Source organism: Pan troglodytes, chromosome 16 (genome assembly GCF_028858775.2).
Source record: "Pan troglodytes isolate AG18354 chromosome 16, NHGRI_mPanTro3-v2.0_pri, whole genome shotgun sequence".
Lineage (NCBI taxonomy): Eukaryota > Metazoa > Chordata > Mammalia > Primates > Hominidae > Pan > Pan troglodytes.
Genome location: NC_072414.2, coordinates 56258936 through 56285890, shown reverse-complemented (window position 1 = coordinate 56285890; position 26955 = coordinate 56258936). Strand labels below are relative to the sequence as shown.

At 38.6% G+C, this 26955-nt stretch overlaps 1 protein-coding gene across 50 annotated transcripts in view; it reads left to right on the top strand.

The window, feature by feature from the left end:
* Positions 1 to 26955, top strand: part of CSNK1G1 (casein kinase 1 gamma 1) — a 206809-nt gene that overhangs the window by 80266 nt on the left and 99588 nt on the right. For 17 of the 50 annotated variants that reach the window (XR_010151314.1, XR_010151315.1, XR_008539273.2 and 14 more), the window contains one exon: positions 8686 to 8778. Coding sequence is in view for 12 of the 18 variants with exons in the window: in XM_054666757.2 (XP_054522732.1) it covers positions 8686 to 8778 (93 nt within the window). In the remaining 6 variants the exon portion in view is untranslated. 50 annotated transcript variants of the gene reach the window in all.

Here is a 26955-nt window from a genome sequence, read left to right as displayed (position 1 = left end):
GGGTGCACTCATTTACATTCCCGCCAACAGTGTATAAGTGTTCTCTCTTCTCTGCACCCATGCCAACATCTTTTATTTTTTGACTTTTTAATAATAGCCATTCTTAGGAGTGTAAAAGGCTTATTGGAAAAACCAACCAAACAAAAAATAATAATAATAGCCATTCTGACAGGTATAAAATTATATCTTATTGTGGTTTTAATTTGCATCTCTCTGCTGATTAGTTCTTTTGAGCGTTTTTTCATATGCTTCTTGGTCATTTGTATGTCATTCAAATGTCATTCAAATGAAGTCATTTGTATGTCTTCATTTGAAAAATGTTCATGTCCTTTGCTCACTTTTAGATGAGGTTATACGGTTTTTTGTTATTGTTTAAGTTCCTTGTAAATTCTTACAATTAGTATTGTAAATACTATAATATCCTTGTAATTGGATATTAGTTTCCTGTTAGATGCAGTTTGCAAATATTTTCTCCCATTCAGCAGGTTGTCTGTTCACTCTCTTATTTCTTTTGCTGTGCAGATGCTTTTTAGTTTAATTAAGTCCCATTTGTCTATTTTGTTTTGGTTGTGCATTTTAATTTTCTTGGAAGAATATCAAATGTATATGAGATTCTTGTTTGTAGTAGTATCGTAGTTTAAATTTCTTTTGGAATTACACCTTAGTTTAACTTAAGCACAATTTGTTAAGGTTAAGCAGTTTTAGCAGATCTTGGAGAAGAATTATTTCTGTCAATAGCATAATCCATCAAAATAAAGTAGAAGTGAAGAGTTCTAACCACATTAGGTGACACACAGTCTGCATTGCATTAATATGGTAATTTTAGAAGTGTCACAGATACAATACTTGCAAGATTATGCATTGACATCTTGAATGGTTAACCAGAAGAATGTAACGGTAAAATTTCCAGGCTTGCCAAACAATTCCGGATTTTTTTTTTTTTTTGATACAGAGTCTCACTTGTTCGCCCAGGCTGGAGTGCAGTGTTGCAATCTCGGCTCGCTGCAGCCTTCATCTCCTGGGTTCAAGTGATTCTCGTGCCTTGCCTCAGCCTCTGGAGTGGCTGGGGTTACAGGCGTGCACCACCACGGCCGGCTAATTTTTGTATTTTTAGTGGAGATGGGGTTTCGCCATGTTGGTCAGGCTGGTCTCAAACTCCTGAGCTCAGGTGATCTGCCCACCTTGGCTTCCCAAAGTCCTGGGATTACAGGCATGAGCCACCGTGTCTGGCCACAATTTTTGAGGAGGACTATGAAAGTAGGATGGTTATGGGCAACAGAAGTTTATAGAAAGATGTGTTTATGAGGGTGATTCAGAAGCGGTATTTACATGATGTCATCATGCATCCTAAGGAAAAAACTGTCTGAACTTATGGCCTACTTTTCCAGAAGAAGGCAAAGCTTTTGTCAAAGAAAGTGGAGCTTACTGCCAGCTGTTGTGGGCTTTCAAAGAGCAGGTGATGCTGGATTGATTCAATTTTTTTTTTCTATGTTGGGGTTACTAGGACAAGAGGAAATATATATATATACACATGCACACAAACACACACACACACACATATATATATAACTTTATAAAGTATCATATGTAATATTTTTTATAATTTATCTTTAATTGCAATAACTAGGTTACATAGATTCTAAAGTTCTGAATCCTATAGGCAAGTGGTTCAATTATTTTATCCATGTCGTCTAGATACCTCCTTATTTCTAAATATTATTTCTTAATTTTTTCAATATTAGATATTGTTATTGATTGTCTCACAGATGCCATCCCTAATGACGTACATACCTTGCCCATATTCTCCCAATATACTTATGTCATATTTTTTGGTTCAATAATTTTTTTACATTTACAGCTTTATGGCTGTGGAAGTATTGTTTACAACCAATCTATGAGAGCACTGTTACTGTATTTCCTTTTTAGTATGACTCCATCATTCCTTCCCTCAGAATTAAAAATTGCTGATACTTGATTTTAAAAAAAAATTCTTAGTTATCGATATACCTTTCATTAATTTTTTTCCCTCAAGTCCAACAATTAAAAAATTTGTCATGATATTAGGTAATTCTGTGTTTAGATTCCTTTTCTGCTGGATAGCTTAGTTTTGCTAAGTCATTTACCATTTGTTTATTCAGTTCTCATCTTCCAAAATGTTGACATCTCTAGTCTACTGTTTCCTCACCTGTTCTCTTTGTCCTTTCTTGTTTCCTTTGTCCTTTCAGTGGGGTTTTGGAAATAGAGCTAAATGTCTCAATTTTTTTCTGCCATGTTAAACTAGATGTCTATGTTATACATTTTTATTTCAGCAAGGCATTTATTTGATATACTTTTGTGTATTCTGGTAACATATATAGAAATGTGCGGTGACTGAAAAGATAATTAAGTAGATTTGTCATTCCTTTAACCATCTTCATAAAAGAGAATGAGTTAATGGATCATTGCCTTCATTGATGCTAAACAGTAGAATTCTGTATTTTGGTCCTATCCACTTCAACAGTGAATTGGATCAAACCTTTGAAGAACATACTGATGAAAGCTGTACACAACACAATGCTTTGGGTGGGGCAGCTAATATGTATTGCTGGTTAACAGAATCAAGATTCAGCATTATATTAAATAAGCAAAGAGTTGAACAAAAGTCCTGACCATGGTTCACAAACCAGTTCTACTGTACAATTTTGGATTTGACAACTAGATTAGCAACAATTAATATGAAAAAGATGACTGTAAGTTTAGAATGAGACAAGAATGGTCCCAGGCTTCCCAAAAGTTTATGGTAACTTTGAGTAACTTAATATGTGAAGTCCAGATCAACAAAAGTAGTTAAGTTTTAGACTTATAAGGAACTTTAGCGTTGTCTAGTTCAACTGTCATCGTTTTAAAGATGAGAGAAATTAAAAATTAAGTGACTTGGTCTAGGGAGAACAACCAGCTTGTCACAGAATTGGAGCTACAGCCCAGATCCAAGACATCACAAGTAGCTATTTCTATTATATGCCATGTAGTCTTACCAGTTACTGGTTAAATGTATAGTTGAAATACCACAAGCCAGAAAAAAATAGTTACAAAAGACATCAGAATAAATGTCTAATTATAATACAAAGATGATAGTCATTAGCATTTAATATAATTACATGTTACCAGAAAAAGAAATATAAATAAAGTATAAAATGATAACTAATGATCTTTTAAGTGACACTGTCTAGTTTTTATGGTGGATCATCCCCAACATTAATCGTCAGAGATTTTCCAGGGGGTGAGGAGGAAAAACATTGGTAAATTAATTATTGTGAAGTTTAATATTATACTATTGCAAAGTAAATTTAGAGCAGAATCAAAGTGGAGGATGTTATAAACACTATGCCTCTTTCAAATAAAAGGCTAGGGGTAGATTTCCATAATTACCTAGCCATTTATTCATTTAACAAATTGTATTGAGCATCTGGTTTTTTGGCAGGCATTTAGCTAGGCCCTGGGGGTACAAAGATCATAAATAAGACATGGACCCTGCTTTTGCCAAGATCATTATTTGGGGATTCATACTTAGAAATTAGTAACTATACTGCAATGCAGTAAGTAAAATAATAGAAAAAATATATAAATAATTAGCTTATATATATTTATAATTCTAAGTGTTTTTTGATTAAAGGACTATTCCAGGTAGTTTGGGTTAATGTTTGTACTGTGAAACTAGAAGTTAACATGTTAACAATATGAGTTAACAATATATTGTTAACAATATAGTTAACAATATATTGTTAACAATATTGTTAACAATAACATGTTAACAATATCAGCAGAGTGGGGTCCTTTTTGAGGGTTGTAATGCTACTTTTTATACTTGTTAGTCTTCTAATATAGCTTAGAAAGAGTGATATCTCTGCTGGAATTGGCAAATGGCAGAAAACCTGCACAAATAAGACACTCTGAGTTGAACCTTTAAGGCTCGAGTTGGGCAGTAAGGAGAAAGGGCTGGGGTCCGGGGGTGAGAACGTGAAAGAACATTCTCAAAAGAGGAAGCCGCACCATACAAAAGGCATGGAGGTGTGAAACACAAGAAAATGTAAAGAACCTCAGCACTACTGGAAAGCATGGGTGACTAAGATCCACAGGGGTCGTTCAGTGGAATTGGTATTAGGAAGTGAGGCCGGAGATGTGAGCAAAGCGTGTTCTTGATCATGATAGAGATTTTGGACTTTATTGTGTAGGCCATGAAAAAAGGAGGAATTACAAGTCATCGTTTTTTTTTTTTTTTTTTTTTCCCTTCTTGGAGAAGATAAATTAACTAGAGTGATCTCACTCCCCTTTCCTCCAAAATGTAGTTTTTCTGTGCTTTTAGAAAACATGGAGCAATCTGTTTTTATCCAGAGGTGTTCATATCTAAAGAATAGTAGGATTTTTTTCCAGTTTATCAGGGCAAAAAGCTGAAACAGTAAATGCTTTGTGATTTAAGTAATTCTAAATGTTTTTTGATTAAAGGACTATTCCACGTAGTTTGGATTAATGTTTGTTTGTACTGTGAAACTAGAAGTTAACATGTTAACAGTATCTCAGCAGAGTAGGGTCCTTTTTGAGGGTTGTAATGCTACTTTTTATACTTGTTAGTCTTCTTTATTTTATAAAGTACTTCAGCAAATAGATTTACCTAAATGATAAACAGTTTTTTTGGATTTGAACATCTAGACTATAGACAGGTTTAGGATAATTCTAATTTATGGAGCTTTTTTGTTTTGTTGGTTTGGGCAATTTTTTTTGGTAGGCAGTATTGCAATGTCATCACAAAAATTAGAACAAAGACTTTGTTCAGGTATGTGTGTACCTTGATATAAATGTTCGATATACTTTGGGATTTGGCTTTTTTATTAACTACATTGCTATGTGGTTTTCATGATTATAATTTTAATGGCTACATTCTATTTCTTCAAGTGGAGTACTAGAACTGTTAACCATAAAATTGGGCTTCCAGTTAAATCTAGATTTTATTATAATAATAACACAATAAACATTTTCATGAAAATAGAGGTTATTATAAGAAATATATCTTCCTCTGTAGCTTCTGGATAAATTTTATTTTGTATAGATTGCACAGAAAATTTATACATTGATGATACAACTATATTTTTCAATAGTTTTATTCTACTCTAAAATATTTGTATTGAGGAGTCAAGGCTAAATGTGGAATTTTTCACAAAATTTGTATACAGTATAAGTTAACAGTAATATGAATTAGAATTATAAATTATATTTGCTGAAATTTTTAGCTGTGTCTTAGTAAAACTTTCATATGATATCACTTGTGTTAATAAGCTCCAGCTGTCTGGAACAAGGCTGAGGACTAGGAAACAAATCAAAATAATAATAAAAATTAAAAATATCTTAGCCAAAATAGTTCCCTAGTAGACATTTAAGAGATACTAATATTATTCTCATTAAAAGACATAATACGTTTCTGGGGATAGATCATGAGAGAAGAGGTCTGAATCAATATTACACAAAAGTATATATATTTAAATCAAAAATTAAAAAAATTAAAAATTTCACTTACATTAGCATCAAGAATAAAATACTTAGGAATAAATTTAATAAAATGAGTACAAAATTTATACTCTGAAAACTATAAAGTATTGTCATAGGGAATTTAAGATCTAACTACATGGTAAGACATTCCACATTCGTGGATCTCAAGATTTAATATTGTTAAGATGGCAGCACTCCCCAAGTTGAAGTAGATTCAACACAGTCCTTATCAGAATCTCAGCTGGCTTCTTTGTGGAAACTGAAAGCTGATTCTAAAATTCATACGGAATTTCAAGAAACCCAGAAGAGCCAAAACAATCTTGAAAAAAGAAGAACAAAGTTGGATGACTCATACTTTGGATTTCAAAATTTACTACAAAGCAGACAGTGTGGTGTTCCCATCAGGATAGACATATAGACTGGTAAAATAGATTTGACAGCTACCCATGAATCTCTAGTCAATTGCACTTGACAGGTGTGTCAAGACCATACAATGGGGAAACAATAATTATTTTGACAAGTGGTATTGGGACAACTGGATAGCCACAGTCAAAAGATTCAAGTTGGACCCTTACCTCATACCATAAATAAAAAATTAACCCAAAGTAGATCAAAGGACTAAATGTAAGAGTCAAAACTATAAAAGTCTTAAAAAAAACAAACATAAGGATGAATCTTATTGCCCTCATATTTGCCAGTGGATTCTTAGTTATGATACCAAAAGCATAAACCGTAGAAGAAAAAAACAGATAAATTGGATTTCATAAAAATTTAAAACTTTTGTGTGACAAAGAACACCATCAAGAAAGTTAAAAGTTGGCTAGGTGCAGTGGCTCATGGCTGTAATCCCAGCACTTTGGGAAGCAGAGGTGGGTGGATCACTTGAGGTCAGGAGTTTGAGACCAGCCTGGCCAACATGGTGAAACCCCGTCTCTACTAAAATACAAAAATTAGCTGGGTGCGTTGGTGCGCTTCTGTAATCCCAGCTACTCAGGAGGCTGAGGGCAGAGGTGTGTGGATCACTTGAGGTCAGGAGTTTGAGACCAGCCTGGCCAACATGGTGAAACCCCGTCTCTACTAAAATACAAAAATTAGCTGGGTGTGTTGGTGCGCTTCTGTAATCCCAGCTACTCAGGAGGCTGAGGCAGGAGAATTGCATGAACCCGGGAGGCAGAGGTTGCAGTGAGCCAAGATCACACCACTGCAATCCAGCCTGGGTGACAGAGTGAGGCTCCGTCTCAAAAAGAAAAAAAAAAAAAGAAACTTAAAAGTCAGTCTACATAATGGGAGAAAAATATTTGGAAATTATGTATCTAACAATGGGCTAGTATTCAGAATATATAGAAGACTCTTACAACTCATTCATAAAAAGACAACCCAATTTAAGAATAGGCAAAGGATTTTTTTTTAATGGTCACTTTAGATACACTTTTTGTTTGTTTTTCCATAGGTTATTGGGGTACAGATGGTGTTTGGTTACATGAGTAAGTTCTTTAATGGTGATTTCTGAGATTTTGGTGCACCCATCACCTGAGCAGTGTACACTGCACCCTATCTGTAGTCTTTTATCCCTTGTCCCCCTCCCACCCTTCTGCCCAAAGTCCATTGTATCATTCTTACTATAGGCCAAAGATTTGAATAGACTTTTCTCCAGAAACAATGTAAGGATGACTAGTAAGCATATGACTTGATGCTCAACATTATTAGCCATTGGGGAAATGCATATCAAAACCACAGTTACCATTTCATACCCTCTAGGGTGACTAGAATCAGATAACAATTGTTGGCTAGGGAGGAAGTGTAGAAATCTGAGTCTTTATACACTGCTCTTGGGAATGTAAAATGCTATAACCACTTTGGAAAACAGTCTGACAATTTCTCAAAAAGTGGCAGCACCCCAAATGTTTATCACCTGATGTAATAGGTCAACAAAATGTGGTATTATTAGCCCATAAAAATGAATAAAGATACATACTACTATAACATAGATGAATCTTGAAAACAGGTTAAATGAACAGAGCCAGTAACAAAAAGACCATTGATTTTGTGATTCCATTTCATATGAAAAATTCATGGGAGACTGAGAGGCGGGCGGATCTCTTGAGGTCAGGAGTTTGAGACCAGCTTGGTCAACATGGTGAAACCCTGTCTCTACAAAAAGATATAAAAATTAACCAGGCATGGTGGCACATGCCTGTAATCCCAGCTACTTGGGTGGCTGAGGCACTAATTGCTTGAACCCGGGAGGCCGAGGTTGCAGTGAGCTGAGATCGTACCACTGTACTCCAGCCTGGGCAACCAACTGAGACCCTGTCTCAAAAAAATAAAAAATAAAAAATTAGGTCAGGCAATTGTGTAGAGATAGAAAGTAGAGGCTGGGCATGATGGTTCATGCCTGTAATCCCAGCACTTTGGGAGGCCAAGGCAGGAGGATCACTTGAAGCCAGGCATTTGAGACCAACCTGGACAACATAGCAAGACCGCATCTCCACAAAAAATGTTAAAAAAAAAAATTAGCCAGGCTTGATGGTGCATGCCTGTAATCCCAGTTACTTGGGAGGCTAAAGTGAGAGGATTGCTTGAGCTCAGGAGGTTGAGGCTGCGCTGAGCCTAGATTGAGCCACTACACTCCAGGCTGGGCAACAGAATAGACACTGTGTTTAAAAAAAAAAAAAAAAACTCCATAAAATTATAAAATTTGCCATCTCAATCATTTTTAAGTGTACAATTCAGTAGTGTTTAGTATAGTTGTATTATTGTGAAATACATCTCTAGAACTTTTTCTTTTCTTTTTTTTTTTTCTCGGCACAGTCTCGGCTCACTGCAACTTCTGCCTCTCAGGTTCAAGTAATTCTCCTGCCTCAGCCTCCTGAGTAGCAGAGATTACAGGCGCTCGCCACCACGCCCAGCTAATTTTTGTATTTTTTAAATAGAGACGGGGTTTTGCCATGTAGGCCAGACTGGCCTTGAACTCCTGACCTCAGGTGATCCAACTGCCTTGGCTTCCCAAAGTCCTGGGATTGCAGGCTTGAGCCACCGCCCCCAGCCTAGAACTTTTTCATCTTGTGAATTGGAAACTCTATGCTCATTAAACAACTCCTACTTTCCCCTCTTCCCAAGTAACTACCACTCTACTTTCTCTTTTTATTTTTTTTATTTTTATAGAGATGGAGTCTCACTATGTTGCTCAGACTGGTCTGGAACTCCTGGCCTTAAGTGATCTTCCTGCCTCGCCCTTCCAAAGTTTTGGGATTCCAGGTGTGAGCTGCTGCACCCAGCCCCTACTTTCTGTCTGTATGAATTTGACTACTTCAGATATTTGATAAAAGTGGAATCATACAGTAGTTGTCTTTTTGTGGCAAGTTTATTTTACTTAGTATAACGTTCTCAAGGATAATAGTATGTATCAGAATTTCCTTCCTTTGGCCCGGCATGGTGGCGTATGCCTGTAATCCTAGCACTTTGGGATGCCGAGGCGGGCGGATCATGAGGTCAGGAGATCGAGACCATCCTAGCTAACACGGTAAAACCACGTCTCAACTAAAAATACAAAAAATTAGCCGGGCGTGGTGGCGGGTGCCTGTAGTCCCAGCTACTTGGGAGGCTGAGGCAGGATAATGGCGTGAACGCAGGAGGCGGAGCTTACAGTGAGCCAAGATCGTGCCACTGCACTCCAGCCTGGGCAACAGAGTGAGACTCTGTCTCAAAAAAAAGAAAAAAGAATTTCCTTCCTTTTTCAAGTTGAATAATCCATTGTATGTATATATCATATTTTGTTTAGCCATTCACTCATCAATGGACATTTGGGTTGCTTCTATCTTTGGGCTATTGTAAATGGAACTAAGTTGGCTGTTTCTGAATGCTTAGCATAAGACACCAACAGAATAGAGTTTTGATTTGGAGGGAGAAGCAGCAGTTCTGAAGATAAAATATGAGAAAAGGGGCCAGGCTCAGTGGCTCACGCCTGTAATCCTTAACACTTTGGGAGGCCGAGCCGGGCAGATCATGAGGTCACGAAATTGAGACCATCCTGGCTAACACAGTGAAATCCTGTCTCTACTAAAAATACAAAAAATTAGCCGGGCTATTTTTATAGAACCGCTTGAACCCAGGAAGCTAAGGTTGCAGTGAGCCAAGATTGCGCCACTGCACTCCAGCCTGGGCAGCAGAGCAAGACTGTCTCAAAACAAAACAAAACAATACAAACAACAAAAAAAAAGGTAAGTCTGAGTGGAATGACTACCTATTTTGCCCTGGTTGTCCTGGGTGGTCAGTGACGATTGTTATATCAGCTCAACTCACAGCTTCCAAAGACTTCTTGAGAAGGGCTGTCTTTTTTCAACATGCTGCTTGGTGAAATGCAAAGTGAATTTGATAAGCTTATTACCCTTATTCAGAAAGAAAGGGCTTGAACAAGCTGAAACCTTTATGTGTGTGTGTGCGCGCGTATATACGTGTACTTCTTTTTAATTAACAGTATGGTCCTCTAATGTAGGAGAACTTATGCTTTCTTATTTATCATTTTAGTAAAACTAGGTCATGTCCTCATCCAGTGTATGAATATACCACATTTTGTTTATGCATTTTGTTTATGGGTATTTTATTTGTTTCTGTTTTGTTGTGTTTTTTTTGAGATGGAGTCTCGCTCTGTTGCCCAGGCTTGAGTGCAGTGGTGCGATCTCGGCATACCACAACCTCCGCCTCCTGGGTTCAAGGGATTCTCCTGCCTCAGCCTCCCGAGTAGCTGGGACTACAGGTGCGTGCCACCATGCCTGGCTAATTTTTGTATTTTTAGTAGAGACAGGATTTCACTATGTTGGCCAGGCTTGTCTTGAACTCCTGACCTCGTGATCCACCCACCTCGGCCTCCCAAAGTCCTGGGATTACAGGCGTGAGCCACTGTGCCTGGCCTGTTTGTTTCTGTGTATGAATACTCTATGATCCAGAAATTCCACTCTGGGTATTCACTTAAGAAAATGCATATATATGTGCACCAAGAAACATATTTAATAATATTCATAGCAGCATTATTCCTAATGGCCCAAACTGAAAACAGCCCAAATGTCCATCAACAGTAGGACAGATAAATAAATTGTGATATATTCATACAATGGAATACCATCTAGTAATGAAAAAGTATGAACTACTAATGCATGCAAGAAAGTGCATGAATCTCACAGACGTAATCAAGGAAAAGAATGCAGATACATGAGAATGCTTATTAGATAATTCCATCCATATGATGTCAAAAATAAGCAAATGTGATTTCCTACAATAGCAGTCAAAACAGATTACCTTTGGTTGTGATAAGTAGGAGTTAGTCATTGAGAGGAGGTACCAGAAAACCTACTGGTATGCTGAAAATGTTCTCTTTCCAAATGGTAGTTACATGGGTGTATGTATGGATATATAAAAATTCACTGAGCTCTACAGTTAACGTTTGTGTGCTTTACTGCATGTAAGTTATACCTCAGTAAAAAAGAAAAAGTAGGTGTAAACAAAATTACAAAAAAAAAGGTAGATCATTTGTGCAAGAGGATTGAAATTTGTTTTTTGATGTTAACAGTGTATGTCAGTGATCTTCATACCACTTAGGTGGAGCTGCTTCATAATCACTGGATCTAAACAAAGCTGAAAATTATGTGCCAGACTCTTTAGGAAATTGTCCAAATAATTAACAGTAAAGCAAGACTTAAAAAAAAGTGAAACACATAGGTTAACGTTGCTCCTTTTTACATAAATGCTTTCATAAAGATTAAAAATTTTTAGATGTGGGGTGTAGTTGCATCAGTGGGATCTATGAAGTTCTCATTATACTCTGGCTTCTCCTATATGTACATTAGTTGAGTACCTAATTTTACATAAAAATCTACTTTTATGGCTGGGCACGGTGGCTCATGCCTGTAATCCCAGCACTTGGGAGGCCAAGGCGGGCAGATCACGAGGTCAGGAGTTCGACACCAGCTTGGCCAACATGGTGAAACCCTGTCTCTACTAAAAATACAAAAATTAGCCAGGTGTGGTGGCCTGTGCCTGTAGTCCTGACTACTTGGAAGGCTAAGGCAGGCGAATCGCTTGAACCCAGGAGACGGAGCTTGCAGTGAGCTGAAATTGTGCCACTGCACTCCAGCCTGGGTGACAGAATGAGACTCTGTGTCCAAAAAAAAAAAAATATATATATATATATATATATACACACACACACACACACACACACACACACACACACACACACACACACGCATATATACTTTTACCCCTGGACTGGGTGTGGTGACTCACGCCTACAATCCCGGCACTTTGGGAGGCCGAGGCGGGTGGATTACCTGAGGTCAGTAGTTTGAGACAAGCCTGGCCAACATGGCAAAACCCTGTCTCTACTAAAAATACAAAAATTAGCCAAGAGTGGTGGTGGGCACGTGTAATCCCAGCTACTCGGGAGGCCGAGGTGGGAGAATTGCTTGAAACCGGGGGGGCGGAGGTTGCAGTGAGCTGTGATTGCACCACTGCACTCCAGCCTGGGCAACAGAGTGAGACTCCATCTCAAAAAATATATATATTTTAATAGATAATAAAATAATATTAATATATTATTCAAATATATCAATATTAATATATTATTAAATATATCAATATTAATATATTTATTATATTAAATTTTATTATTTTAATATTAATAACAATATTAAAACTTGTAGCAGGGGTAAAAGTGTGTGTATATGTATTATTTTATGTATGTACGTATGAATGAATGAATGACAGGGTCTCACTCTGTTGCCCAGGCTGGAGTGCAGTGGTGCAATCACAGGTCACTGTAACCTTGAACTCCTGGACTCAAAGGATCCTCCCATCTCAGCCTCCCAAGTAGCTAGGGCTGAAGGGTGCACCACAATGCCTGGCTAATTATTTAATTTTTTTGTGGAGGCAGAGTCTCACTTTGTTGCCTAGGCTGATCTCAAACCTCTGGCCTCAAGTGATTCTCTCACCTTGACCTCCCAAAGTTTTTGGATTACAGGTTTGTGCCACAGCACCCAGCCTACAACTTTATTAATAACATCTATATTTCCTCTCAAAACTTGCATCACTGTCTAGAATAGAGGTCTATATTCTTATTGGCAGAAAAATATATTTGACTATTTTGTCTAATGATCAAGTTCAAGTCACTGACGTTGCATGGTTCTAGTTCTTCCGGAATTGATTGCTTTACCTTGAACTCTGTTCATGATTGTTTTTTCACTTTCAACTATTTTCTTTTTCTTTTTTCTTTTTTTTTTTTTTGAGATGGAGTCTCGCTCTGTCACCCAGGCTGGAGTGCAGTGGTGCGATCTTGGCTCACTGCAAGCTCTGCCTCCTGGGTTCACACCATTCTCCTGCCTCAGCCTCTCAAGTAGCTGGGACTACAGGTGCCCGCCACTATCCCCAGCTAATTTTTTTGTATTTTTTATTAGAGACGGGGTTTCACTGTGTTAGCCAGGATGGTCTCGATCTCCTGACCTCGTGATCCACCCGCCTCGGCCTCCCAAAGTGCTGGGATTACAGGCGTGAGCCACTGTGCCCGGCCTCAACTCTTTTATTTTTCAAAGGACTGTTGGACCTTTTTTTTCCTACCTGAGTGGCTGAAATATCTCATTGGTACGTCACTCTTTTTCATTTTCATGGGTTCCCATTTGATCTTTTAATTTTCCACATTCATATTCTAGAGGTCTTCAAATAATAAATGATCCGTCTGTTCTGAAAAAGTACTTCAATTCTGTTTCAGACCCATAATGAAATATTTACTGATAAAATGATGCAACATCTGAGATTTGTTTCAAAATAATAAAGTTACTGAAATTGGGTAGGTTACATGGGGGAAAATCATATGCCTTTGAAGTTATGCATAAAAATTTTAAAAATACAAAAATACTTTGGTATTTCTCTGCTGCAGAAAATCATACTTTCTAGAATGATTCACTCCAGTTTTTCTGCCCACCACTATAATATAGAACATTTTACAAATTTTCTTTGTAAAGCATAGGCCCTTGAAAGTACATAGACACTTTCCGAAAAATGGAGTATGAGTCCTGCTTTGATGCTATTTATAAATGACTTTCAACTTCTCCCTTTCTTTTGGCCCTTGCTGCCTTTTACCTCACTCCACGTAGCCTCACTTTAGACTTTCAGGTGTTAGAAGCACTCTCATTTTTCTTACTAACAGATTAATCAGAATATCATGTGTAATACCTTAGGAAAGTTATATAGAAATTAGTCCAGCCACTGACCAGCTTTTCATTGCAAAATGAAATAATTGAAATTGCTTTTTAGAAGATTTTTATTGATGGCTCTTATTATTCTTTGATCATAACTCACACTAAAAAAAATTGTGATTTAATATACACATAGTTAATATCTGTGTATATGAAGTTTCATGAAATAATATTTTATCCTTACTGAGTATAATGTACTCTGATACTTTTTATTTTATATATTTTTTCTTTAAAAAATTTGGTCAAGACATTCTTTAAAATCAATATTTGAATGTATTTACTTTATATCCCACTAATGGATCATGTTCTACACTTTAGAAAACATTTGAGCATTGTCTGTCTTGTTAATAATAAACATGCTGTATATACCATCCCAGTGATATTAAGCTTTAATAAGTTTTTCTTTTATTATAATGTACTTATTGTTATTGATAGGTAAGCCCTTTAAAAAACTTGACACAAGAAAAAATTATTCTTGCCTTAACTACTAATCATTTGGGAAATGTTTCTGCATAGTATACTAATATTTTAATACTATTAAGTTAGTAAAAGTGAAAACATTATCTGCTTTTTTTCTTTAGAGTTGTATTGCTATCGTTATCTTCTTACCCCTAATCATACTGCTCACTTAAAGAGATGCTCTTTGGGCCGGGCACGATGGCTCATGCCTCCCAGCACTTTGGGAGGCCCAGACGGGAGGCTCACCTGAGGTCAGGAGTTTGAGACCAGCCTGGCAACAAGGTGAAACCCATCTCTACTAAAATACAAAAGTTGGTTGGGTGTGGTGGCATGCACCTGTAATCCCAGTTACTCGGGAGGCAGAGGCAGGAGAATTGCTTGAACCTGGGAGGCAGAGTTTCAGTGAGCCAAGATCACGCCACTGCACTCCAGCCTGGGCAACATAGCAAGACTGTGTCTCCACAAAAAGAAGAGATGCTTTTTGGGTGGAGGTGGCAATAGGCCAACCTGTCCTCTTTGCCCTAAATAGACATGGTAATCATCTGAGTTATATAAAAGTAGTTACTTGTTTTAACTACTAATTGCCTCAAGTTCATTTGGCTGGATTTTTTACAAATTCTAGGTAGTAATTTATACATGTACTGTTTTCACTGAAGGGCAAGAAAATGTGACAGCTGGAGCTCTAACTAAACAGACTGTATGTTCCTTTATCAGTATGGCTCTGAGAACTGAGAACTCCTAGTTCTTTGAAATAATGCAGTATCTGATGAAGCTTACGGTGAATGTTGTCTCTGTAGGTGACTTACAGAAACAGGAAGTCTTCATGCAGAGGGTTTTATGGACAGCATCACATCCAGGAGTGCTGCTTTGAAAGGGCTGAGTTTAAATATAAAGCTCCAAAAACTACTGTGTAATGCAGTTCCTTTTCTATTAAGAATAAAGGAACCAATAGCCAGGAAGTGAGCTTGGGAAGCGTTGTGGATTTTGTGCAACAGATACTAAAAGCTTTCAGTGCTTGGGATTGTGCCAGCTCATCAATGGTACTTTTCTGTCCATTAAATGGCTTTCCTTCCTCATAGTTATTGGTATGCTTTTATTTTTATTTTTTTAGCTGAAGCAGTTATTTATTTTAAATGGGCAGGGTTTTAACATAATCTTTGTAATTAAATTCATCTGGAGCAAAATCTTTGAGTACTGTGTATTATTTAGGATAGTGGCTGAGTGATTGTCTAAATTTCTGAAACATGGCTGCATTTTGTGTTGACCTGTAAAATTTTAATGATGCATTTGTGCCCTTGCAAAGAAATTCATTTGAGGCAATGCTTAGCTCAGGAGAATTATCAAGTCACCTCCAGTGCCTCTTAAGAAAAAGGATAATAAAAGGGTAACATGTATTTGATTCTTTTGGTGCCCTTAGAGAAATTAAGTAAACGCAAGCTAGCATTTTGTGATGTATCAGCCACTATGTTGGGTGTTACATAGGCTTGTCTCACTTATTATACTTCTGTGATTATACTCTTTTATATACATGTGAAAATAGAAGCTAAGAAGCATTTTATAATTTGTCTATCACTTTTAGGTTTAGTGAGAATTTGGAGGAATGCATCATAGTAGCGTGGAATGATATTGTTTACTCTCCTAACTAAGTCTGTTCTCCGCTAATTAAGAGCATCATTTAGACCAAGCTTGTTCAACCTGTGGCCTGTGGGCCACGTGTGGCCCAGGACAGCTGTGAATGCAGCCCAACACAAAATTGCAAACTCCCTTAAAACATTATGTGATTTTTTTTTTTTTTTTTTTTTTTTTTTTTTTTAGCTCATCAGCTTTTGTTAGTGTTCATGTATTTTATGTGTGGCCCAAGACAATTCTTCCAGTGTGGCCCAGAGAAGCCAAAAGGTTGGACACCCCTCATTTAGACCCTTCCGTTTTCCTTATCCCTCACATTACATGTAATCCAAACGTTGTTAGGTTTTCCTTCAAAATACCTTGCATGAAGATCCTATTCTAGTCCTCTCAGGAATTATTACCTCTTCTCTGCTATAATAATAGAAGTAATAAAAATTAGACTTATCTAGCACCTTGCAGTTCACAAAATATTTACACATATTCTATCATCTTCATAAAGCTCTGTGAAATAGTTATTCTTTATATGTTCTGTTATAAAAACATTTTATTCATCTTCTTTCTAATTACCTCATTCACTTCTGTTTTATACATTGGGGCCAGATTAATATTTTTTATTTTGTTTATAACTGACACATAATAATTGTACATGCTTATGGGGTAGAGTGTGATGTTTCAATACATCTGTACATTATATAATAAAATAAGGGTAGTTAGCATGTTCATAGCCTTCAATCTTTATCCTTCCTTTGTGATAATAACTTTCAAGATTCTCTTGTCTAGCTATCTTGAAATATACAGTGCGGTAAGTCCTCACTTAACTTCATCAATAGGTTCTTGGACACTGTGATTTTAAGTGAAACCATGTATAAAGAAACTAATTTTACAGTGGGGTAATTGATAAAAACAAGAGTTAAGGCCAGGCACAGTGGCTCATGCCTGTAATTTCAGCACTTTGGGAAGCCAAGGTGGGTGGATCTCTTGAGCCCAGGAGTTTGAGACCAGCCTGGGCAACATGGCAAAACCCTGTCTCTACAAAAATTAGCTGGATGTGGTGGTGCATTCCAAGATTTCTTGAGCCTAGGAGACTGAGACTGCAGTGAGCTGTGATTGCACCGCTGCACTCCAGCATGGGCGATGGAGCAAGACCCCATTCCAAAACACCACCAGACCTGCCTTACAAGAGATCTTGAAAGGAGCAATAAATATAGAAAGGAAAGACTACTACCAGCTAATACAAAAACATACTTAAATATACAGACTAGTGAAACTATAAAGTAACCTCACAAACAAGCCAGCATAATAACCAGCTAACAACACATTGTCAGGATCAAATCCATACCTATCAATACTAGCCTTGAATGTAAACAGGCTAAATACCCCCATTTAAAAGTCACAGAGTGGGGCCGGGCGTGGTGTCTCACACCTGTAATCCCAGCACTTTGGGAGGCCGAGGTGGGCGGATCACAAGGTCAGGAGATTGAGACCATCCTGGCTAACACGGTGAAACCCCGTCTCTACTAAAAAATACAAAAAAATTAGCCGAGCATAGTGGCAGACGCCTGTAATCCCAGCTACTGAGGAGGCTGAGGCAGGAGAATGGCGTGAACCCAGGAGGCAGAGCTTGCAGTGAGCCGAGATTGTGCCACTGCACTCCAGCCTGGGCAACAGAGCAAGACTCCATCTCAAAAGAAAAAAAAAAAAAAGTCACAGAGTGGCAAGCTGGATAAAAAGGAAGACCCAATAGTATGTTGTCTTCAAGAGACCCATGTCATGTAATGATATCCGTAGGCTCAAAATAAAAGGATGGAGGAAAATCTACCAAGCAAATGGAAAATAGAAAAAGGCAGGGATTGCAGTTCTAATTTCAGACAAAACAGACTTTAAACCAACAAAAATCAAAAAAGATAGAAGGACATTACATAGTGGTAAAAGGTTCAATTCAATAAGAAGACCTAACTATCCTAAGTATATATGCACCCGACACAGGAGCACCCAGATTCGTAAAGCAAGTTTTTAGATACCTACAAAGAGACGTAGACTCCCACACAATAATAGCAGCACTCCACTGACAGTATCAAACAGATGATTGAGGCAGAAAATTAACAAAGGTATTCAGGACCTGAACTCAACATTGCACCAAATGGATCTTACAGACCTCTACAGAGCTCTGCACTTCAAAACAACAGAATATACATTCTTCTCATCACCACATGGCATATACTCTAAAATCAACCACATATTTGGACATAAAACAATTCTCAGCAAATTCAAAAGAACCAAAATCATATCAAACACATTCTTGCACCACAGTACAATTAAAATGAAGGCCAAGGCTGGGCACTGTGGCTAACACCTGTAATCCCAGCACTTTGGGAGGCCAAGGTGGGCTGATTGCTTGAGCTCGGGAGTTCAAGACCAGCCTGGGCAACATGGCGAGACCCTGTCTCTACTAAAAATACCAGAAAAAAATAGGTGTGGTGATGTGCACCTGTGGTCTCAGCTACTTGAGAGGCTGAGGTGGAGGATTGCTTGCGTCTTGGGGAGGCGGAGGTTGCAGTGAGCCGAGATGGGGCCATTGTACTCCAGCTTGGGTGACAGAGTGAGACCCTGTCTCAAAATAAATAAATAAATTGGCCGAGTTCAGTGGCTCACACCTGTAATCCCAGCACTTTGGCAGGCTGAGACAGATGGATCACTTGAGTTCAGGAGTTCAAGACCAGCCTGGCCAACATGGTGAAACCCTGTCTCTACTAAAAATACAAAAATTAGCTAGGTGTGGTGGTGCATGCCTGTAGTCCCAGCTACTCTGCTCAGGAGACTGAGTCAGGAGAATCACTTGAACGCAGGAGGCAGAGGTTGCAGTGAGCTGAGATCGCGCTGCTACACTCCAACCTGGGAGACAGAGCGAGACTCTGTCTCAAAAATAAATAAATAAATAAAATACATACATACATAGTAAAATAAAATAGAAGTCAAGACTAAGAAAATCACTCAAAACCATGCAGTTACATGGAAATTAAACAACCTACTCCTGAATGACTTTTGGGTAAATAATGAAATAAAGACAGAAATCAAGAAGTCCTTTGAAATTAATGAGAACGAAGATACAACATACCAGAGTCTCTGGGACACAGCTCAGGTAGTGTTTTTTTTTTTTTGAGACGGAGTCTCGCTCTGTCACCCAGGCTGGAGTGCAGTGGCGCTATCTCTGCTCACTGCAAGCTCCGCCTCCCGGGTTCACGCCATTCTCCTGCCTTAGCCTCCAGAGTAGCTGGGACTACAGGCGCCTGCCACCACGCCCGGCTAATTTTTTTGTATTTTTAGTAGAGACGGGGTTTCACTGTGTTGGCCAGGATGGTCTCGATCTCCTGACCTCGTGATCCGCCCATCTCGGCCTCCCAAAGTGCTGAGATTACAGGCGTGAGCCACTGCGCCCGGCCACAGCTCAGATAGTGTTAACAGGGAAATTCATAGCACTAAATGTCCACATCAAAAAGTTAGAAAGATCTCAAATTAACAACCTAGTATCACAATGAAAATAATTAGAGAAACAAGAACAATTCAACCCCACAGCTAGCAGAGAAGACAAAAAATAACCAAAATCAGAGATGAACCAAAGGAAATTAAGACATGAAAAACCATTCAAAAGATCAACAAATCTAGAAGTTGGTTTCTTGAAAAAAAAAAATTGATAAATAGGCCACTAGCTAGACTAATAAAGAATAAAAGAGAGAAGATCCAAGTAAACACAATTAGAAATTATGAAGGGGATGTTACCACTGACCCCACAGAAATACAAACAGCCATCAGAGGCCAGGTGTGGTGGCTCATGCCTATAATCCCAGCACTTAGGGAGGCCAAGGTGGGTGGATCACTTGAGGGTCAGGAGTTCAAGACCAGCCTGGCCAGTATGGCGAAACCCTGTCTCTACTAAAAATACAAAAAAAATTAGGTCTGGTGGCGTGCACCTGTAATTTCAGCTGCTGGGGAGGCTGAGGTGGGAGAATCACTTGAGCCTGGGAGGTGGAGGTTGCAGTGAGCTGAGATTGCACCCCTGCACTCCAACGTGGGTGGCAGAGTGAGACTACATGTCAAAAATAAAAATAAAAATAGCCATCAGAGGCCGGGCATGGTGGCTCACGCCTGTAATCCCAGCACTTTGGGAGGCTGAGGTGGGCGGATCACCTGAGGTCAGGAGTTCAAGACCAGTCTGGCCAACATGGCAAAACCCTGTCTCTGCTAAAAATACAAAAATTAGCTGGACGTGGTGGTATGCACCTGTAATCCCACCTACTCGGGAGGCTGAGGCAGGAGAATCGCTTGAACCTGGGAGGCAGAGTTGTAGTGAGCTGAGATCGCACCACTGCACTCCAGCCTGGGCCACAGAGCAAGACTCCGTCTCAAAAAAAAAAAAATAGCCATCAGAAACTGCTACAAACACCTCTGTGCACACAAGCCAGAAAACCTAGAAGGGATACATAAATTCCTGGACACATACACTTGCCCAAGACTGAAGGAAGAAATTGATTTCCTGAACACACCAAGAATGAGCTCCAAAGTCCAATCAGTAATAAATAGGCTACCAACCAAAAACCCAGGACCAGATGGATTCACAGCCTAATTCTACTGGATATGTAAAGAAGAACTGGTGCCATTTCTACTGAAACTGTTTCAAAAAGTTGAGGAGGAGTGACCTATGGCATACTTCTGATCACAAAAACATCACCAAACTTCTAGATAAAGGCCCAAAACACTTGTAATGTTAAACATTGAAATAAATGTGGGCTATACATACATTTAAGACAGATTAATAAAAACAAGATAATTACCCTTTTTTTTGGTGAATCAGTGAGTGATGGCAGCACAATGGTAGTGGGTAAAATCAAGGAATAAATGTTTGCAAAGCAAAAATGGTAAGGAGAATATCCTACTACTGTGCAGTGCAAAAACAAATATAGCAGGCTCCTTGAGCACTTTTGTACTGCATTGTTGATTGTCTTGCATATGTATGATTACCATAGACTAGAATTTTAATTTTACAATAATTTGTATTCATGCATTTTCCCAACCCACTTATCCCAGTTCAGGGTCTCAGGTTGCCAGACCCTATCCCAGCAGTTTAGGGCACAAGGTGGGAATCAACCCTGGAGGAATGTCATTCCCTGGCGGGATGCTGACACACACACCCACATTCACTCATCCTGGGACAATTTAAACACCCCAGTTAGCTCAAAAACAATTGAAATAAAAAGAATAAAAAATGAAATCCTGTATGTTCCCTAAAAAACAAACAAAACACCCCAGTTAACCTAAGGTACACATCTTTGGGATGTGGGAAGAAACTGGAGTACCCAGAAGAAACCCACACAGACATGAGGAGAACATGCAAACTCTACACAGATGGTAGTTCTGGCTGGGAATTGATTTTTTTTCTCATCAGTGTTGTAACATGAAATGATGTTATTTAAGGTCCTTTTGTTAGCTATAGTCATTCTACTACTTAATAGAACACTAGAACTTATTCTTAAAATCTCACTGTAACTTTGTACCCATTGACAAACCTTTCCTTATTCCTCTTCCTTCTCCCTCCCTAGCCTCTGATAACCACCATTCTGTTCTCTCCTATGAGATCAGCTTTCCTAGATTCCACATATAAGTGAGATGATGCAGGATTTGTGTTTCTGTGCCTGGCTTATTTCACTTAACATGTTCTCCATGTTTATCTCTTTGCCACAAATGACAGCACTTCCTTTTTATAGCTGAATAGTATTCTATTGTATATATGTACATTTTCTTTTCATCTATTGATGTACACTTAGGTTGATTTCATATCTTGGCTATTGTGAATATGCTGCAGTAAACATGGGAGTGCAGATATCTTTTGGCATACTGGTTTCCTCCCCTCCCCTCCCCAATTTTATTTAAAAAATAAAATTTATTTTATTTTATTTTTTTGTAGAGATGGGTTTTGCCATGTTGCTCAGGCTGGTCTTGAACTCCTGGGCTCAAGTGATCCTCTCACCTTGGCTTCCCAAAGTGTTGGAACTACAGGCATGAGCCACCATGTCTGGCTGACATACTGGTTTCAATTCCTTTGAATATATACCCAGTAGTGGAATTGTTGGGTCATATGGTAGTTTTGTTTTTAATTTTTTGAGAACTCTTCATATTGTTTTCCATAATGGCTGTACTAATCTACATTCCTACCAAGAGAGTATAAAAATTTCCCTCTCTTCACATTCTTGCCAGCATTTGTTTTTTTGATAATTGCCATTTTAACTGGAGTGAGGTGGTTTCTCATTGTGGTTTTGACTTGATTTCCCTGATGATTTGTAATGTTGAACATTTTGTCATGTATCTGCTAGCCATTTGAATGTCTTCTTTTGAGAAATGTCCATTTTGGTTTTTTGCCCATTTTTAAATTGGATTATTTGGGGTTTTTTGTTAGTGAGTTGTTCAAGTTCCTTATATGGTCTGGATATTAACCCTTTGTCAGATGAATAATTTGCAAATATTTTTTCCCTCTAGGTTGTCTCTTCACTCTGTTGAGAAACTTTTAAATTTGATATAATCCCATTTGCCTGTTTTCACTTTTGTTGCCAGTGCTGTTTTTCTTTTTCTTTTCTTTTCTTTTCTTTTTTTTTTTTTTTTTTTTTGAGATAAGGTCTCGCTTTGTCTCCCAGGCTGGAGTGCAGTGGCACAGTCTTGGCTCACTTCAACCTCCTCCTCCTGGGTTCAAGTGATTCTCCTGCCTCAGCCTCCCAAGTAACTGGGATTACAGGCGTGCACCACCACGCCCAGCTAAATTTTTGTATTTTTAGTAGAGATGGGGTTTCGCCATGTTGGCCAGGCTGGTCTTGAACTCCTGTCCTCAAGTGATCCACCCACCTCGGCCTCCCAAATGCTAGGATGAGAGGCATGAGCCTGCTTTGCTTTTGAGGTCCCATCCAAAACATCTTTGCCTAGAGAATGTCATGAAGCATTTCCCTTGTGTTTTATTCTAGTAGTTTTATAGTTTTGGGTCTTACATTTAAGTCTTTAATTCATTTTGAGTTGATTTTTGCATAAGGTGAGAGATAAGGGTCTACTTTCTTCCTTCTATGTGTGAATATCCAGTTTTCCTAGCACCATTTATTGAAGAGACTGTTTTCCCCAGTGTATATTCTTGGCACCTTTGTCAAAAATCAGTTACCTGTAAATGTGGAGATCTATTTCTGAGTTCTCTATTCTGTTTCACTTGTGTGTTTTTATGCCAGTGCCATGCTGCTTTGGTTACTATAGTTTTCTAGGAGATTTTTGCATTGGGTAGAGTGATTCTTTTGGCTTTGTTCTTTTTGCCCAAGATTATTTTGGCTATTTGGAATCTTTTGTGGTTCCATATGAATTTTAGGATTTTTTTTTCTCTTTCTGTGTTGAATGTCATTGGTATTTTGATAGAGATTGCATTGAATCTTGTAGATCACTTTGGGTGGAATGGACATTGTAACAATATTCTTCCGATTTTTTATTTTTATTTTTTTTAAGAGACAAGGTCAGGGGCTGGGTGTGGTGGCTTGTGCCTGTAATCCCAGCACTTTGGGAGGCCAAGGAGGGTGGATCACGAGGTCAGTGGATCATGAGGTCAGGAGATCTAGATCATCCTGGCCAATATGGTGAAACCCTGTCTCTACTAAAAATTCAAAAATTAGCCAGGTGTGGTCCTCATGCCTATAGTCCCAGCTACTCAGGAGGCTGAGGCAGGAGAATTGCTTGAACCCGGCAGGCAGAGTTTGCATTGAGCCAAGATCGTGTCGCTGCACTGCAGCCTGGCGACAGAGCGAGACTCTGTCTCCAAAAAAAAAAAAAAGAGACAAGGTCTTGTTTTGTCACCTCGGCTGGAGTGTAGTGACATGATCTCAAAGATCCTAGACTCAAACATTCTTCCCATCTCAGTCTACCTACTAGCTAGGATTATAGGCACTTACCCCTACACCTGGCTAATTAAAAAATTTTTTTTGCAGATGCAGTGTCTCATATGTTGCTTAGCTGCTCTCAAACTCCTGACCTGAAATGATCCTCCTGCCTTGGCCTCCTCCTAAAGTGCTGGCAGTAATAGGCATAAGCCACTGTGACTGGCTAATTTTCTTCCAATGGATATATTTCATTTTTGGTGTGTGTGTTCTTCAGTTTCTTTTGTTGGCATTTTATAGTTTCCCTTGTAGAGATCATTCACCCCTTTGGTTGAATTTATTCCTAGGTTTTTTTTTTTTTTTTAAAGCTATTGTAAATGGGATTGCCTTCTGTATTAGTCTGTTCTCATGCCAGTAATAAAGACATACCCAAGACTGGCTAATTTATAAAGGAAAGAGGTTTAATTGATTCATAGTTCCACATAGCTGGGAGGCCTCACAATCATGGCAGAAAGCAAAGGAGGAGCAAAGTCACATCTTACATGGCAGCAGGCAAAGAGAGCATGTGCAAGGGAACTCCCCTTTATAAAACCATCAGATCTTGTGAGACTTATTCACTATCATGAGAACAGCATGTGAAAAACCCACCCCATGATTCAGTTACCTCCCTCTGGGTCTCTCCCACTATACATGGGACTTATGGGAGCTATGATTCAAGATGAGATTTGGGTGGGGACACAGCCAAACCATATTTCCTCCCACACACTGTGTGCTCCGATTATATTCTCAATTTCTTTTTCCACTGGTTTGTTTTTGGCATTAGAAATGCTACTAATTTTTGTATGTTAATTTTGTATCCTGTAACTTTACTGAATTCATTTATTCTAATAGTTTTTTGGTGGAGTCTTTGGGATTTTCTATATATATGATTATGTGGTCTGCAAACAGGAACAGTTTGATTTCCTCCTTTCCTATTTGGATGCCCTTTCTTTTGCCTCATTGGCCTGGATAGGGCTTTGAATACTATGTTGTATAAAATTGGTGAAAGTGGGCATCCTTGTCTTGTTCTAGTCTTTTGAGGAAAAGCTTTTAATTTTCCCCATTCAGTCTGATATTAGCTGTGAGTTTGTCATATATGGCCTTTATTATGTTGAAATGTGTTCCTTTTATGCCTAATTTATTGAGAGTTTTTATCATGAAGGGATGTTGAATTTTATCAAATGTCTTTTCTGTGTCTGTTGAGATGATCATATGGTTTTTGTCTTTCATTCTGTTCATGTGACGTGTCACGTGTATTGATATGCATATATTCAAGCATCCTTAACATCCCCGGGATACATCCCATGTGATCATGGTGAATCATCTTTTAGTGTGTTGTTGGATTTAGTTTGTTAGTATTTTGTTGACGATTTGTGCCTCTGTTTTCATCAGGGATATTGGCCTGTAGTTTTATTTTGTTTTATCCTGGCCTGGTTTTGGTATCAGCGTAATGCTGGACTCAGAATAAGTTTAGAAGTATTCCCCTCCTCTTTGGTTTTTTGAAATAGTTTGAAAAGAATTTATATTTTTTCTTTCAATGTTGGATAGAATTCAGCAGTGAAGCCATCAGGTCCTGGGCTTTTTCTTTGTTGGGGGAGTCTTTATCATTGCTTCCATCTTATTACTTGTTATTCTCTTCAGGTTTTCTATTTCTTCTGACTCGATCTTGGTAGGTTGTATGTATGTTTCCAGGAACTATTCCATTTCTTCAGATTTTTAAACATTTGTTCTCATATAGTTGTCAGATTAATATTGTAAAAATACAACTTTCACCATTTGCTTTTCCCCTTCGTTCACAGCAAACCGAAGAATGAAGTTAAAACTCCTATATTTGCATTTAGGATTATCTATAATCTTATTCTAAACTAGCCTTTCTTTTTTATCACCCAAGAACTTTCTCACAAGAACTTTCTACATATATCAAGTCAAGTTGTTCACTTTAGCATCTCTTACCTACTGAATGTCAGATACTATGTTTGTTTCTAGGGATAAAAAGATGAATTAAACGTTACTGTCCTCTGGAAATTTACTGCCGAGTGGAAGTAAAAAATATATGCATAAATAATTATAGGTAGAAGTTTATGAAATTGGGTGCTGGCTTAGTCTTAAGACTAGAAAGTATATTTAGAAAAGGGCTTTTTTTTTTTTTTTTTTTTTTTTTTTTGGTAAACAAAAAGGCATAAAACCACAAGGAACCAAAAAAATGGAAGAGAAAGTGAAAACAGACTGAGAAATGTTAACAAAATTTTGGAAGCTGAAACACAGATGGTTAGGTGGTAACTGACTTAGCACTCCAGACAAGGCTGAGTGCCTGAAGGGGCAGGCCGGTTAATGCTATAAAATATACCAGATAGGCTTAGGAATTGGAGACACTAGGAACTTCACAAAGGTGGGATGCAGAAGGGGCTAAAAATGGAAAATTTAGTTGAAAGTCAACTGCACTGTGAAAAGCGGCTGCCCAGCTAAATGCAGGAAAAATTAAAAAAAGGTTGCACACTGAGCCCGGGAGCGGTGGCTCACACCTGTAATCCCAGCACTTTGGGAGGCCAAGGCAGGCGGATCATGAAGTCAAGAGATCGAGCCCATCCTGGCCAACATGGCGAAACCCCGTCTCTACTAAAGATACAAAAACTAGTTGGTCATGTTGGCGCGCACCTGTAATCCTAGCCGCTCTAGAGGCTGAGGCAGGAGAATCGCTTGAACCATGGAGGCAGAGGTTGCAATGAGCTGAGATCGTGCCACTGCACTCCAGCATGGGCAACAGAGCGAGACTCTGTCTCAAAAAAAAGAAAAAAGAAAAAGGTTGCACACTGAATGATGAGACTCCTCAAGACTTCTTGTGGAAGAAACAAATATGTAAGTGCCCAGGATTTCTTTGAACTCTTGCTTTTTTTTTTTTTTTTTTTTTGATCTTGTTGCCCAGGCTGGAGTGCAGTCGTGTGATCTCCGCTCACTGCAACCTCTGCCTCCTGGGTGCAAGCTATTCTCCTGTCTCAGCCTCCCAATTAGGTGAAATTACAGGCATGCACCACCACACCTGGCTAATTTTGTATTTTTAGTAGAGACGGGGGTTTCTCCATGTTGGTCAGGCTGGTCTCGAATTCCTGACCTCAGGTGATCTGCCCACCTTGGTCTCCCAAAGTGCTGGGATTACAGGCATCAGCGATTGCTCCTGA